General features: G+C 43.8%; 1 protein-coding gene across 5 annotated transcripts; it reads right to left on the bottom strand.

Moving 5' to 3' along the window:
• Nucleotides 1–3,715: 3,715 nt before the first annotated feature.
• TUBB6 (tubulin beta 6 class V) lies at nt 3,716–12,250 on the bottom strand. 5 transcript variants are annotated; one of them, XM_074899261.1, is made up of 5 exons: nt 12,169–12,250; nt 11,458–11,566; nt 10,226–10,336; nt 5,341–5,453; nt 3,716–4,998 (listed from the first exon to the last, which is right to left on the bottom strand). In XM_074899261.1, the coding sequence occupies exons 1-5, from the start codon at nt 12,223–12,225 to the stop codon at nt 4,390–4,392; spliced, it is 999 nt and encodes a 332-aa protein (XP_074755362.1). In that variant the 5' UTR covers nt 12,226–12,250; the 3' UTR covers nt 3,716–4,389. The 5 variants fall into 5 exon arrangements, with proteins under 5 accessions (XP_074755362.1, XP_074755363.1, XP_074755359.1 ...); XM_074899262.1 differs by having other exon boundaries at nt 3,716–4,754; nt 5,361–5,453; XM_074899258.1 differs by having other exon boundaries at nt 3,716–5,453; nt 10,226–10,344; nt 11,415–11,566.
• Between the last annotated feature and the right edge of the window lie 336 nt (nt 12,251–12,586).

The following is a 12,586-nucleotide window of genomic DNA, read 5'->3' as shown; positions in this document are numbered from 1 at the left end:
AAGAGGAACAAGGGAAACAGAGCAAATACAGCAATTTAGGGCATATTTACTCAGCGTTTCTAGTTGTTAAACACCACTTCTGGGTGACCCTGTTGGATTCATTGTTGTAGAATGAATGATAAACAGGAAAGCATCCTGAGGAAAAGTAAACTACAGTTCTTTTATTATTGGAATCAAAGTTTAGAATTATTTATTACAATAGTAAACTTGTTTTATAAAACTTAAAACTTGCACCTACAGTAGTGACTGATTTCTGTGTATATGTTCTAGTGCTGTACCTTACATGTATTCTGTATTAATCCCTCATTTGTTCTATGTTTTTCTTCCCTATTTAGCTGAACGCTTCTTATTTAGAATAGGCAATTTGTAGTCAGTTCTGAGGACTAAATGTGCTTATGTTGTAAAAGTTAGAATTCTGCATTTCCTCATTTGTTACTTTAAAAACAAAACCCACAAACCAAAAGCTCTCCCCCCACCAAAAAACCCACCTAACCTAACTCTTCACAATGGTGCTACCAGAATCATCACTACTCAGCACAATGGTGCTACCAGAATCATCTCTTCTCCAGGAAACATTTTCTCTCACTCCCTGTTTGTGCTGTCTACTTTTTTAAATTTCACTCTTGTTTAGTTGTGGCATGCAATTAATAAGTGTATGATAATGTAAAGGAGAGACAAGTGCCTTTGCATCTATTTTAGAGCATTGAGTTGCTTTGTGTAGTCTTACCTCAGTCAGTCTTAATATTTTGTGCCAAAAGTGGCAGAATTGGACTGTGGTGGGATTTTGGAATAAAAACAAAGATCTGGGAGCTTGGGAGGAAAGGCAGCTGTTTACCTAACCTGCTTCTTTAAAGAAGACTGTTACCCTCCTCCTACTCCCAAATTTAAGACTTCAGGTGTTTTAACTAAATCAAGAAAATCAAGTTTGGTCTGTGCTGTGGCTGCCAATAAGGCTAGATTAATTTTTGTTGCAAGCACATTCTTCACCCAGTAGGAGCTTGTGCAGCACAGAAGCAGCCACTGAGTTCCCTGCTCCTCCTAATGCTGGAAGAAGGAGCAGGTCTAGACCCTCTTTCCCAAGCTGACCCTGACCCTGTTACCAGGAGGTGAACACCTTTTCCAAAGGAGACATAAATGCAAGAGAAGAAATGGAGAGATGTGATTTCAGGATGCAGAGAAACCAAGAGCCTGCAGTGGCTTGGTTAATGTAGCCTGGGCAGAGACCATCATGTCTGTAACCGGGAGGCTCTGCCTCACTCCTTGCTGGCTTTGGCCAGAGTCATGTTTCAAAGGAACTGGCCCATCAGGTTGGGTTCCTATTCCTGTCCTGATACCACACCTTCTTCCCACGGTGCGCTTCGCCCACTCCTGGTTTGCAAGTGGTGTCAGCAGTGTAGGTTGCCGGGTTTTCCCCTCATCCTAGTGCTGGCAGAGGTGTTTGCATCTGGGTGGTACTTGAGCTGCACTTCTAGGCCTTCTTGGGTCTGGCTTGCCCTGGGAGCCTGCTGCTACGTATTTCTCTGGCAAGTGCAAAGCAGTACAAAAGAGAGAAAGTGGAGGTGGGCTAGGCACAAGGTACGAGGTTGAAAAACTGGGGGGTAAATGAAAACCATATAGGTGAGGAATGTGAAAAGAAGAACAAAGCGAGGTGGGGCTCAGCAGGTAGATTTGAAAATAAAAGTTTCCAAGGAAAAGCAGAAGTTATTTGAAAGAAGTGCAACTGAAGTTGTTCACCAAACCTGTTACTAAAACAATTTTCAGTTTTATGTCAGGAAAGGAAGATGATTAGAGGTGATTGACTGAAGAGGACCAGGAAGCATTTGTGCTTCCCATGGCTTTCTTACTGCTTATGTCCAAACTAGCCCTCTGATCACGTTCCTACTCCAGGTTCCCAAGTTCATTTTGGTGGGTTGTTTTTTTTCTCCTCTGAGATCAGATGGAAGATATGTCTCCTTTTTTTTTCCCAAAGAGGGCATTTGTTTGCCTCCCCAACCTCCACACATTCCAGAAATTCACATCAAACAGTTGCAAGTAAACACATGGGAAAGAATGGCTAAGAATCAAAGCAGGATCAGAGGATGTTGTCAGGTCTGGATTCCACAGGCTCAGAGTCTATATTCTGGATTTTGAGTCAGTGTATGAAAAGTGATAAAGAACAGGCTGGTTCATTAAGTGAATAAATTATTTAGGAACGCCAAGATTCCTGGTATTTTTAAAGGTGTGGTGGTTTGTGTTTTGTTTTTTTTTTTTCCCCCACAGTAACAGAATTTATGTCTGGAACCTAGTTATGAATTCTGTATTACAACCAAATGCAGTTCCACAAGCTGCAAGATGGTTGGCTCTACTTCATTTGGAAGAAGCTGAGCTAGTGCTTTGATTGAGAAGCCTGTGCCACAGCTATGTGATGGCAGGCACTGAGCCTGTAACACATTCTCCTCCTCCTTGAAGCTAAGAACCTCCCATTTACAAAGCCTCGACTAAACTTCTAAGTTTAATGGCTTTTGCTTTGTATTGCACTAAATGTTCATTACTCTTTAATGCATATTGTGTTTTAGCTCAATACATAGCCACAACATACCACAACATTTATAAAACACATATTTAAAGATGCCCTATTACTATTCATAAATCCTTTAGGCAACACTAGCCATTGCAAAGAATGTGCCCTCTGTGAATTTGCTGACTCCATGACAACCCTTCAAAAGCTGATCAGCCAGGCCCTCCCACCCATGCCAAAGCCAGTCTGGTTAGTACCTATGTACTGCCAGCTGTGTCTCAACCAATTAAGTCACTTTATATGAAAAACTTGTAGTTGATTAAAACTAGTTTAGTTCCATTTTTGTGTAGAATAAAATTGAGCAGACAGCTTCAATTTATGTGATTAACAGTTACCTAGCTCAGTATTTTTTTCTAAAGTATATGTCTTCATTCCCTGAATCCCAAACTAACAAAACTTATCATCTTGTTAGGAGCAATGCATCTTCAGAGATTACACTATGTTTGTGAAGTGCCTTTTTAATTATTGAGCAACACTTTCGCTTAGAAAGTGCTTCTGAAAGCGAGAACAAAAAGAGCAAAGAGTTCCTGAAACATTTAAAGTTTGGATTTCCGGAGGGTTTCTCCTTTGTTTGCTTGGTTTGTTGCCTAGAAACCAACCTAAATAAGAGACTCCATGTAGACAGAATGTTCTCTGGTAGAGGCTCTCTAATGAAGAAGGGCTGTTTAACTGGTATGAGCACAAACATAAAGCACGTACCAAGAGCGAATGCCCAACAGTCACACTGTCAAGGCAGCAGGTCAGCTGGGTGGGACAGAGACCTTTCCATTTCAGCTTTAGTATAAGCAGAAAAACTGTTGTTCATCTTTGATTTTGCCAGCTGATTTGAATATTGTGGACAAATACTTTTATTTGTACTTTAACCTTAATCTGTCCAGGGATTTTAACCTGTCTTGGTAACAAGACATCCACAGCACTGACAGGTGTGGCAAATTTATAAACCTAGGTAGTGAGATCTAGTGACACGTAGCCTGTGTGCCCTCTCCCACCACATTCTGTGGAGTATCTCAATTTCAGCTATATGTGGGCTAGGTGGAACAGAGATAGGAAAAGCACCAGTAACCAGTGACAACGAGAAAGACAGTGGACCAGCAAGATACTGGGGTGGCACTTTAAACCCCAAGGGCCCTTAAAGAACACATCACACACAGATAGATTTCATATATATAATCTGTGATTATTCAGCAGCAAATGATGAAGTCACATAGCATAAATCCAGCCTCTGGCCTGCAGCTCACTGGATATTTATATAGCATTGACTGCCCAAAACACTTTTGCTAGAGAGGATACTAATCTTTTTTATTTTGTTTTTAGAGGACTGGAGTCAAATATCACTGCTAACAGTTACTGTACAGAATAGCGAAAAACTTTTTATTACGAATAAATTTTGTTCCTGGCAGTTCAGTATTGTACGTTTGGTACAGAATGAATACTTCAAACCCACAAAATTTTCTTACTCATAACTGGATTAAAATAGTGCAGCTCTATTTTGTAGATTTTAATCTATTCTATGTCTTCTCTTGTACAACTTAAGGGACATTTGGAAAAAAAGATCCCAAACCAGCTATCTCTGTGTTTAGACTCTTAGGCCAAAGTCTTAACTGAATGCCTTATGTTTGTCTAATGAACAGAAATGGCCTGACTTCCAGAAATGCTGAATGTCCTCGGTTCTCAGAGACCTCGATGGACTCTGAAGAGCACCTCTAACATCTGAAATTCATGCTCCCCTTTTTTTTTTTTCCTTTTTAAAAGTCTAAATACAGATTTATAAGCCTAATTATTAGAAATCCAGATTTAAGAATTTGGCCTGGAAAATAGCACACCTAATTTCTTTATTCATTGATTTCTTCTTCGTCATCTTCAAACGCTTCCTCTCCATCATTTGCTGTTGCTTCTTGATATTGCTGATACTCAGAAACCAGATCATTCATGTTGCTTTCAGCTTCTGTAAATTCCATTTCATCCATTCCTTCTCCTGTGAACCAGTGGAGGAAGGCCTTTCTCCTGAACATGGCTGAAAACTGCTCCGAGATCCTTTTGAAGAGCTCTTGAATAGCAGTGCTGTTGCCAATGAATGTGGAAGCCATCTTGAGGCCACGAGGAGGTATGTCACACACTGCCACCTTGACATTGTTTGGGATCCACTCCACAAAGTAACTGCTGTTCTTGTTCTGGATGGCCAACATCTGTTCATCAACTTCCTTCATGGACATGGGGCCACGGAAGACGGTAGCCACTGTCAGGTATCGCCCATGTCTTGGGTCACAGGCTGCCATCATATTTTTGGCATCAAACATCTGCTGGGTGAGCTCTGGAACGGTGAGTGCTCGGTATTGTTGGCTGCCTCGGGCTGTCAAAGGAGCGAAGCCTGGCATGAAAAAGTGAAGGCGTGGGAAAGGGACCATATTTACTGCCAGCTTCCGGAGGTCAGCATTTAGTTGGCCTGGAAAACGCAGGGATGTAGTTACCCCACTCATGGTAGCAGAAACCAAGTGGTTTAAATCACCGTACGTTGGAGTGGTGAGCTTCAGGGTGCGGAAGCAAATGTCATACAAAGCTTCATTGTCAATGCAGTAGGTTTCATCTGTATTTTCAACCAGCTGGTGGACCGAGAGTGTAGCGTTATAAGGCTCCACCACTGTATCAGAAACCTTTGGAGAGGGCATGACACTAAAGGTATTCATTATCCTGTCTGGATATTCCTCTCGTATCTTGCTGATGAGTAGGGTTCCCATGCCAGACCCTGTCCCTCCTCCCAAGGAATGAGTGAGCTGAAATCCTTGCAAGCAATCGCAGTGTTCACACTCTTTTCTTACTACATCAAGTACAGAGTCAACCAACTCTGCCCCTTCTGTATAGTGTCCTTTAGCCCAGTTGTTTCCTGCACCAGTTTGTCCTAAAATAACATACAATAGGGAAAGAAAATATACAAAATTATTGGTGAGGTTTGGTATTTGCATGCTAAATGGATTCACATCTATAACAAGAGCAGCTATGTATCTGTCAGATAACTGTGCTCTTCAGTTTTGCCTACAAATATCTTTGGAAGTATCAACATAAACTTCTTAGTCCCCTTCTGCCTCAAATCCCTGGTAGTTTTCACTTATGCCTTTGAGTGTTTTTCCTCTTTTCTTTTAGTATTTAACCTTCCATAAATGCAAAGTTGGCCTCGACTCATCGTTTTGAAAGCTTTCACACTCCCAATCTTGCTTATTCCATAAACACAAGATCACTGTTTAATATTTAAATACTTTCTGTTTACAAGGACCATGATATATGTATGCAAAGCTAAATCACAGATACACATTTCTAAATGAAAGATTCTTGGGACTGTTCCTGTGAGAGACAGAGTCATTGTTGTCATTCAAGGGTAAGGCTGGGCTTCAGAAGTCCTATTTAACTTGTTAAAACAAGAACTATAGCTTTTTTAATTCACGGTTACCTTGCCTGAATGAAAATACCAAATGATAGAAGCTTCAAGAACATTATTTCAAAAACTTGGAAGTTATTAAGTGCCTTTTAGCTTTTACTGGTTTCCTTACAAACTCACTATTCTTCAGGATCTGCAAAGCAACTTGCAAAATTAGATTACTGAGGTTTCATGAGCCCCCCAAGATTTCTATTTTCCTTTTATGTGCCACTCAGTTTATTAAGATGGACAGTATGGATGCTTTGCTGTGTCACTATTTTGTTATTACTTCAGTAACAAGGAGGATTAAATGAGGGACCAGTTTATTAATACTCCTGTTCCTCACAGTGACTGCTACATACATCCACTGTGCCACTGAACTCAGTGGTACTCTCATGAGTGGTATTCAGAAAGAGCAGTAGTTTCAGAATTAGGTCTAGAGCTGTCAACTTCTGCGTTGTTCTCCAAGACCTTCCCCTTCCTTCCTATTACCGTGTCTCATTTCAACTCCCAGTGCACAGTGCTGATGCCAAACATATGAATCAGGGAAACGGCTTGCTGGCATATTGTTTAAATATGATGCACTTTATTTTCGCTGCATAAATGCCTGGTTTCCTCATGATGTATTTGGTTAGTTAATGCATTGTTCTATATGTTGCTATATTTTTCTCTAGTTGAACCTAGGGAGCTCAGCATTTCCTGTCCAGCTGGGCAAAGCACAAAGTAATATCCTTCCAGAATTAAATATGCTTGTAACCCTCTGCAGGCTGCCTGAGCAGATCCCCTGCTACAGATAGGGCACAACACTAACAGACATCACTCCAAGTTGTAGAAGGATCCTAACAAAGCCAAACTCTGAGTTTAGGACTGCTGTTTGCCCTTTGTGTAAACATCATATTGTCCTTCAGTGGGCACTGAGATAAGGAGAGAATGGAGAATATGAACAAAGAACAAGGTAAGAGCAGAATGGGAATTCCTCTCACAAATGTAGAAAAGACTTTTTAATGGAGAAAAAAGAAGAATGAGTAGAGACTGGGTTTAGTTGCTTTTGCTTAGTTTGCAGATTAAGTTTGGAAGCAAAATGCCTAACACAGGTTGACCTGTCCTTCTTCAGGAGCTCCACTGTGCTAGATTCCCTCAGCCTTAATTTGAACCACACCAATTCCTAGATGCCACCTGTCTCTATTGCACTAATACAACCTTTGTATTTAAACTGTTGAGTGTAACTCTAGTAGAGGCTGCCTACACCAATACTAATGGCTTCCCTCCAGCCCACAACTATTGGCTACTTCCATGGTAACACTGCACTTTGTCCACTAGTCCATCACTTGCCTAGGATCTCCGATATTTTCATTTGAAATTTCCTGCTGTGCACATGTCTATGCCCAGTCATTTGATACTTCCAGACCCACTGGCTCTACAGAACTGCAAGACCAGCACCCCTACACAGAACATGTGCAATAAGCCCTGGAAGCTTCACACTTCCTACCCATGACAATACAGTACAGGCTGGAGGTGCCATGGCTCTGACAGGATGCCACATACCTGGAAATCCTGACCTGACCATGAGCCTGTGAAACCCTGCTGGACACCCTCCACTTATCAGGTACCTACTAGACCTTTGAAAATCTTAGGCAAACAGATACAACAATCAAATTCCACCAAGACTAAATCTCTAGGTGGAAAATGAGCACGTGCCCACAAAAATCAGGACTGCCAGTCCTAGAAGCTCCCCATTTTATGTAGCCCATCTCTAGCATCCTGCCTCTGCTTTTCCTCACTGTGCATTCACCAAAATCTAAAGGAAGTCTACATGAAGCAATCCCACAACTGATCTGGTCTCTTGGTACTTCCAGATCCTTCTACCACTATTATTTCTTTCTCCCCATTGTAGGGTTATCACACATGTTCAGGTTGAGCCACACATGCACAGAAGCCATTTGTCTAACAGTCAATTTATTTTTTTAATCCCTAAAATGGCAACTATTTCCTGCAATAATCTTTCACATTTTTCTTCACTGCTTGGAATAAAAGACAAGCCTGGGAAGAGACGAGTTGCTTGCACACTAACACTCAGAAGCCCAGTATGAAAAGCCTTGGTGCAGAACACAGTATGATTTAGAGAGGGAAGGACAACTCCTTTGACATTTTGTGGTTGCCCCTACCAGTTCAGAAAACTTATCTATGCAGCAAAACCAGCAAGGGTGTACACAATAAAAGAATGACAAATGCAAATATGTACAAACGAAAACTGGTTAACAAGAGGAGATACATCAGAGTTCACAGCAATTCCTGGTGGGTAATCATATGCTGTCAGAAGGCCTTGGCAGGAGACCTGCTGCTCTCATACAGCGAAATCATTCCACCAGCACTTCTTCACCTTTTAGATCACTACCTTGTCAAGGCAAGCGTTAAAGCACAAGGATTATTTTTGTGATCATCTCAATCTCTTGCTGGTCTGAGCTAAAATTCCTGTACCTAGAGTGTGTGATCATGTACTCAATATACCTGAATGAAATCCTGTTGATGGTCCAAGGTTACTTGCTATGGAGACATGGGCACACACAGGTATATACAAGCAGAGACGGAAAAAAAAATCTCCATCAGAACGAGCCCTAACAGCCTGGGGTACAGCAAGTATGGAACTGCCAGTTTCTGCCACAAAATCCCTTGTGGGCCCAGGACAGATTTTAAAAAGAGAAAACAAAATGCTTTGTTGGCTTTTGATACAGAAGATCATTACTTCAGCGCTCAGGCAGCCATTCTGCATTATTCAGCAGGTTGGGAGGACAGTGCCTGATGCTGGCAGGGGCCTCTGTCAGATACAAGTTGATCACATGCTGTTGGTTCATTGTTATCTTAGCAGGAAGAGAGTCCAGTGAACTGGACTATTGTTGAAGACACTCTGAATTGATTTTGCTCTGGTTTTACTGGTGGCATGCCAAACTGTAACGCTCCAGTTCAGGTATTTCCATAGGTCAGGTGAATTCACTTTCAGAGGGCTTGTGTGGTCCATGCAGGAGATAGGGAGTGAAAGGAGAAGCCTAAATATAGAAAAATACTCATAAAGCTACCTATGTCTACAGCTTTTCTCCCCAAGCTTACTTCTACATGTCATAACTTAAAGTTCCTTTGAGAGACCCCTAACATCACTGCCATAGAGTATACAGAACAACAGGGACACCACTGAAAGTTTTAAGCAAGTTAAAGGGTTAAAGTAACTCTGTACGGCTTCTTACTCCACACCTCAACAGCAACAACAAGACTTGAGTTTGTTTTATACCACCCAAACAATGTTTATCTTGTCTCTGTCTGACCCTGGCATTGTGCCTTCCTTATGTTAACACAATATGCCAAACTAAGTTGCAACCTAAGCTTGCCTTGGCAGGAGGAAATGTGTTTTGTGGCTAGCACAGACTTGGAAACCAAAAGGACACGAGAGTTCTCATGGTAGCTTTCATTCAGACTTCCTGTTCCAGCAAGTGGATCACTTAACTTTCACACACTTGTTTCTCCTTCAGTGCAAAGGGACAAATAATGCTACAGTACTTTGTAGGGATGCTATGAAATTTAATCCCAGCAATGTGCATTTTTAAACTTAGATGGAAAGTACTACAGAAGTCCAAAGTGAAACAGTAAAGGCTAGAACAACCCTCTGCAAGAACACTGCAAAACCAGAAGTTCCCCACATGCTCTCAGACTGCTCAATATGTTGGAAAATAACCCAGTAACTGGCTATGTATGACAACGTTTTCCATACTACAGCTGGTCTTCCTCTACTGTTTACTATACTGTAAGGATCTGCTGAAAAAAAAATGAATTGCACAGCCTATAAACAATTTAATGCTCAAGAATTTAATATGAATTCAAGTGTGGTTGGTTTGTGGTTGAGGTTTTTTTCCCTGCTCTCCATTTTCAGCAGAATTTCCATGCATTTTGTTGTAGAAAAGCAGTCTCAGGATTTCTCTGGAGTTTTTTTCTTTCTATATATATATAGAAAGCAAATGTACTCTACCTGAACGCCGTAGGAAACCTTCCGTACTTTACTAATTGAAGATTAACAGAAGAATGGCCTTTTCAGTTAACGGGATCTTTTAGCTGACTTACAGATAACTGGAATTGTATTGTTAAACTATTAGGATTTTTCAGTACTAATAATCACTTTGGAATAGGGAACTTAAATGCTTTTTGACCATTCACTTGGTCATCAAACACCCGTCGGATAGGTTTTTTTTTTTAAAAAACTGACATCCACATACCAAAGATGAAATTATCAGGCCGAAAGAGCTGACCAAAAGGACCAGATCTCACACTATCCATGGTTCCCGGCTCCAAGTCCACTAAGACTGCTCTTGGTACGAATTTCTGGGCTACAATAAAAAGTAAGCATGTCTTTAATGTTCTGAAACAAGCTAACACAGTTACAGCTTTCAGTACACAAATACATTAGATTTCATATTATTAGTCTAATACAGATTGTACATATATAAATATTTCCTATACAGGAAGACATGGTGGTGGAAAAAACCAGCACCCTAGGAACAAATCAATCCTGTCTGAAAAACAGACCTGACATCTTTTGGGTCATACAGATGGTACATTACACTTTGTAAGCTCTTTTTTAGCAATAAATATGAGGGAGGGAAGTTTTTGATTAGAAAAAAATGGTAGACATGTTCTTTATAAGAAAGTAGATAAACATTTCTGTGAATAATGAGGTGAGTGAAGAGTTTATGTTCAAACAATCCTAACACATCTCACAAGCTTTTATGCTCAACTGAAAGAGCTACTTGGCGTAGGTGGCAAACAGTAGTAGATTAGCACATCTACCACAAAACATAAAATAATCTGCATCCAGTTGAAATTGTTCAAGGAAACTAAACAATCTGTATTAACCTGAGATGGACAAAAGATGAAAGCATTCACTTGCAGGTTCATGTCAATAGAACAAAGAACTCATGATCCCCATTTTACACTGTTAACACCCTTCAACACCAGACTGACTCAGAGAATTTGGGCGCCTTTGGCATCTCGTTAATGAATCGCGGTTGAGTTCTTCATCACCTGTGGCCCAACCTTCTTGGTCATGAAATCAGAGATGGAGTACTACAGATGCAGGCTCATATAGCCAACAGTTTAGTTTGAGGCAATTGATAAGACACTTCCAACGAGATAATAGTATTTTAGAAGAGCAAATGCCCAGCATAGTGTTGTGTTAAATAATAAACAAACCTCCACCTCCAGGCCCCAAGGACAGCCCCTTGTGGCATTTCTCTCTGCCTGGGGAGGTAACACCCAGTTATCAGTATATAAGTTGGTAATTTTTTTCTGTGAATAACACGTGAGCTGATATCAGCTGGGGGGGGGCTGATGGCACGTGAGGAGCGTGACCAGATGTGTCATACAGCTTCACAAACCCGTTCTCTCCCAGATCTCCGCGCCCCTTCCCACGGAGTCCCCTGCCCCGCACCCCTCCCCACTCCACACTTACAAGATGATTCATTATAGTAGACATTGATCCTTTCCAGCTGCAGCGCTGAGTCACCGACATAGCCTCCGGCCGGGTCGATGCCGTGCTCATCGCTTATCACTTCCCAAAACTACAAGAAGAAAAGGAGAAGTGAGCTGGGAACTCCCCTGCCCAGCGCCCGGCCCAGGGGGGCGGCGGACCCGCGGCTCGGCCCCGGCCCGGTCGCAGCTGCCGGATTCCTGGCGTGCCCGCCGCCCCTCCCTGCCCTGCCCGGGACGGGACGGGCGGCCCAAGCCCGGCAGGCGCCAGGATTTAAACCCAACGGCCGGACCGACGGCGCCCGCCCAACGTCTCGCCCGGACGGGCTGCGGCGTTTCGGTGTCCGGGGTGGGGGTGCCGCTCGGACTTCGGCCGCCCTTTCCCGCTTTTCAGCCACGGCCTGGCCAGTTTAAACAGAAAAATAATTTTTCAACGAAACAAAACGAAAAAAGTCCCGTTTGGTTTCGGAACTTCCCAAAGCCTTTTACGGTCACGGGGAGAGGAGCGATGCGCGGTGCCCGGCGCCCCTCGGCAGCGGCTGGCTCGGTGCACGGGGGTGGGGGGGGCGGCGGGCACAACCCAGCCCCGCGGCACGGAACAGCCCGGAGAAGCGGCCGGACGCGTCCCCCGGGCGCTCCGAGGCTCCGCAAGCGGCGGGCGGGCGGCGGCGGCCCCGGCTCCCCTCAGGCTCACCTTGGTCCCGATCTGGTTTCCACACTGGCCCGCCTGGATGTGCACGATCTCCCTCATGGCGACGCCTCTGCCGCCGCCCAGCCCAGCCCGGCTATGCGCGGCGCCGGCCGGCCGGGCGGCGTTTTATGGACTCCCCCCACCCCTCCGTCCCCACCCCGCCCCCCCGCCGCTGACGACTCGCCCAACGGCCGCCCCCGCCGGGGACCGCCCTCCCCCCGCCGGCGGCTGGGCCCGGCCGCCGGGTCACGGCGCGACGCGGCCCCTTTGGTAACGTGAACCTCCCCCATTGTCCTCATCGGCCCTCAGGGTCCCGGGGGGTCAGTGTGTGTGTGTGTGGGGGGGGGGGGGGGGTGTTCTCCTGCCCTAGAGGCGGCTCCCACCCCCCGCCGCGCTCCTCGCCCAAACCGGGCAGACGGCG

The sequence above is a fragment of the Athene noctua genome, chromosome 2, assembly GCF_965140245.1.
Source record: "Athene noctua chromosome 2, bAthNoc1.hap1.1, whole genome shotgun sequence".
In the NCBI taxonomy this organism is placed as follows: domain Eukaryota; kingdom Metazoa; phylum Chordata; class Aves; order Strigiformes; family Strigidae; genus Athene; species Athene noctua.
The sequence above is the reverse complement of the archived record's forward strand: the minus strand, read 5'-3'. Positions and strand labels throughout refer to the sequence as shown.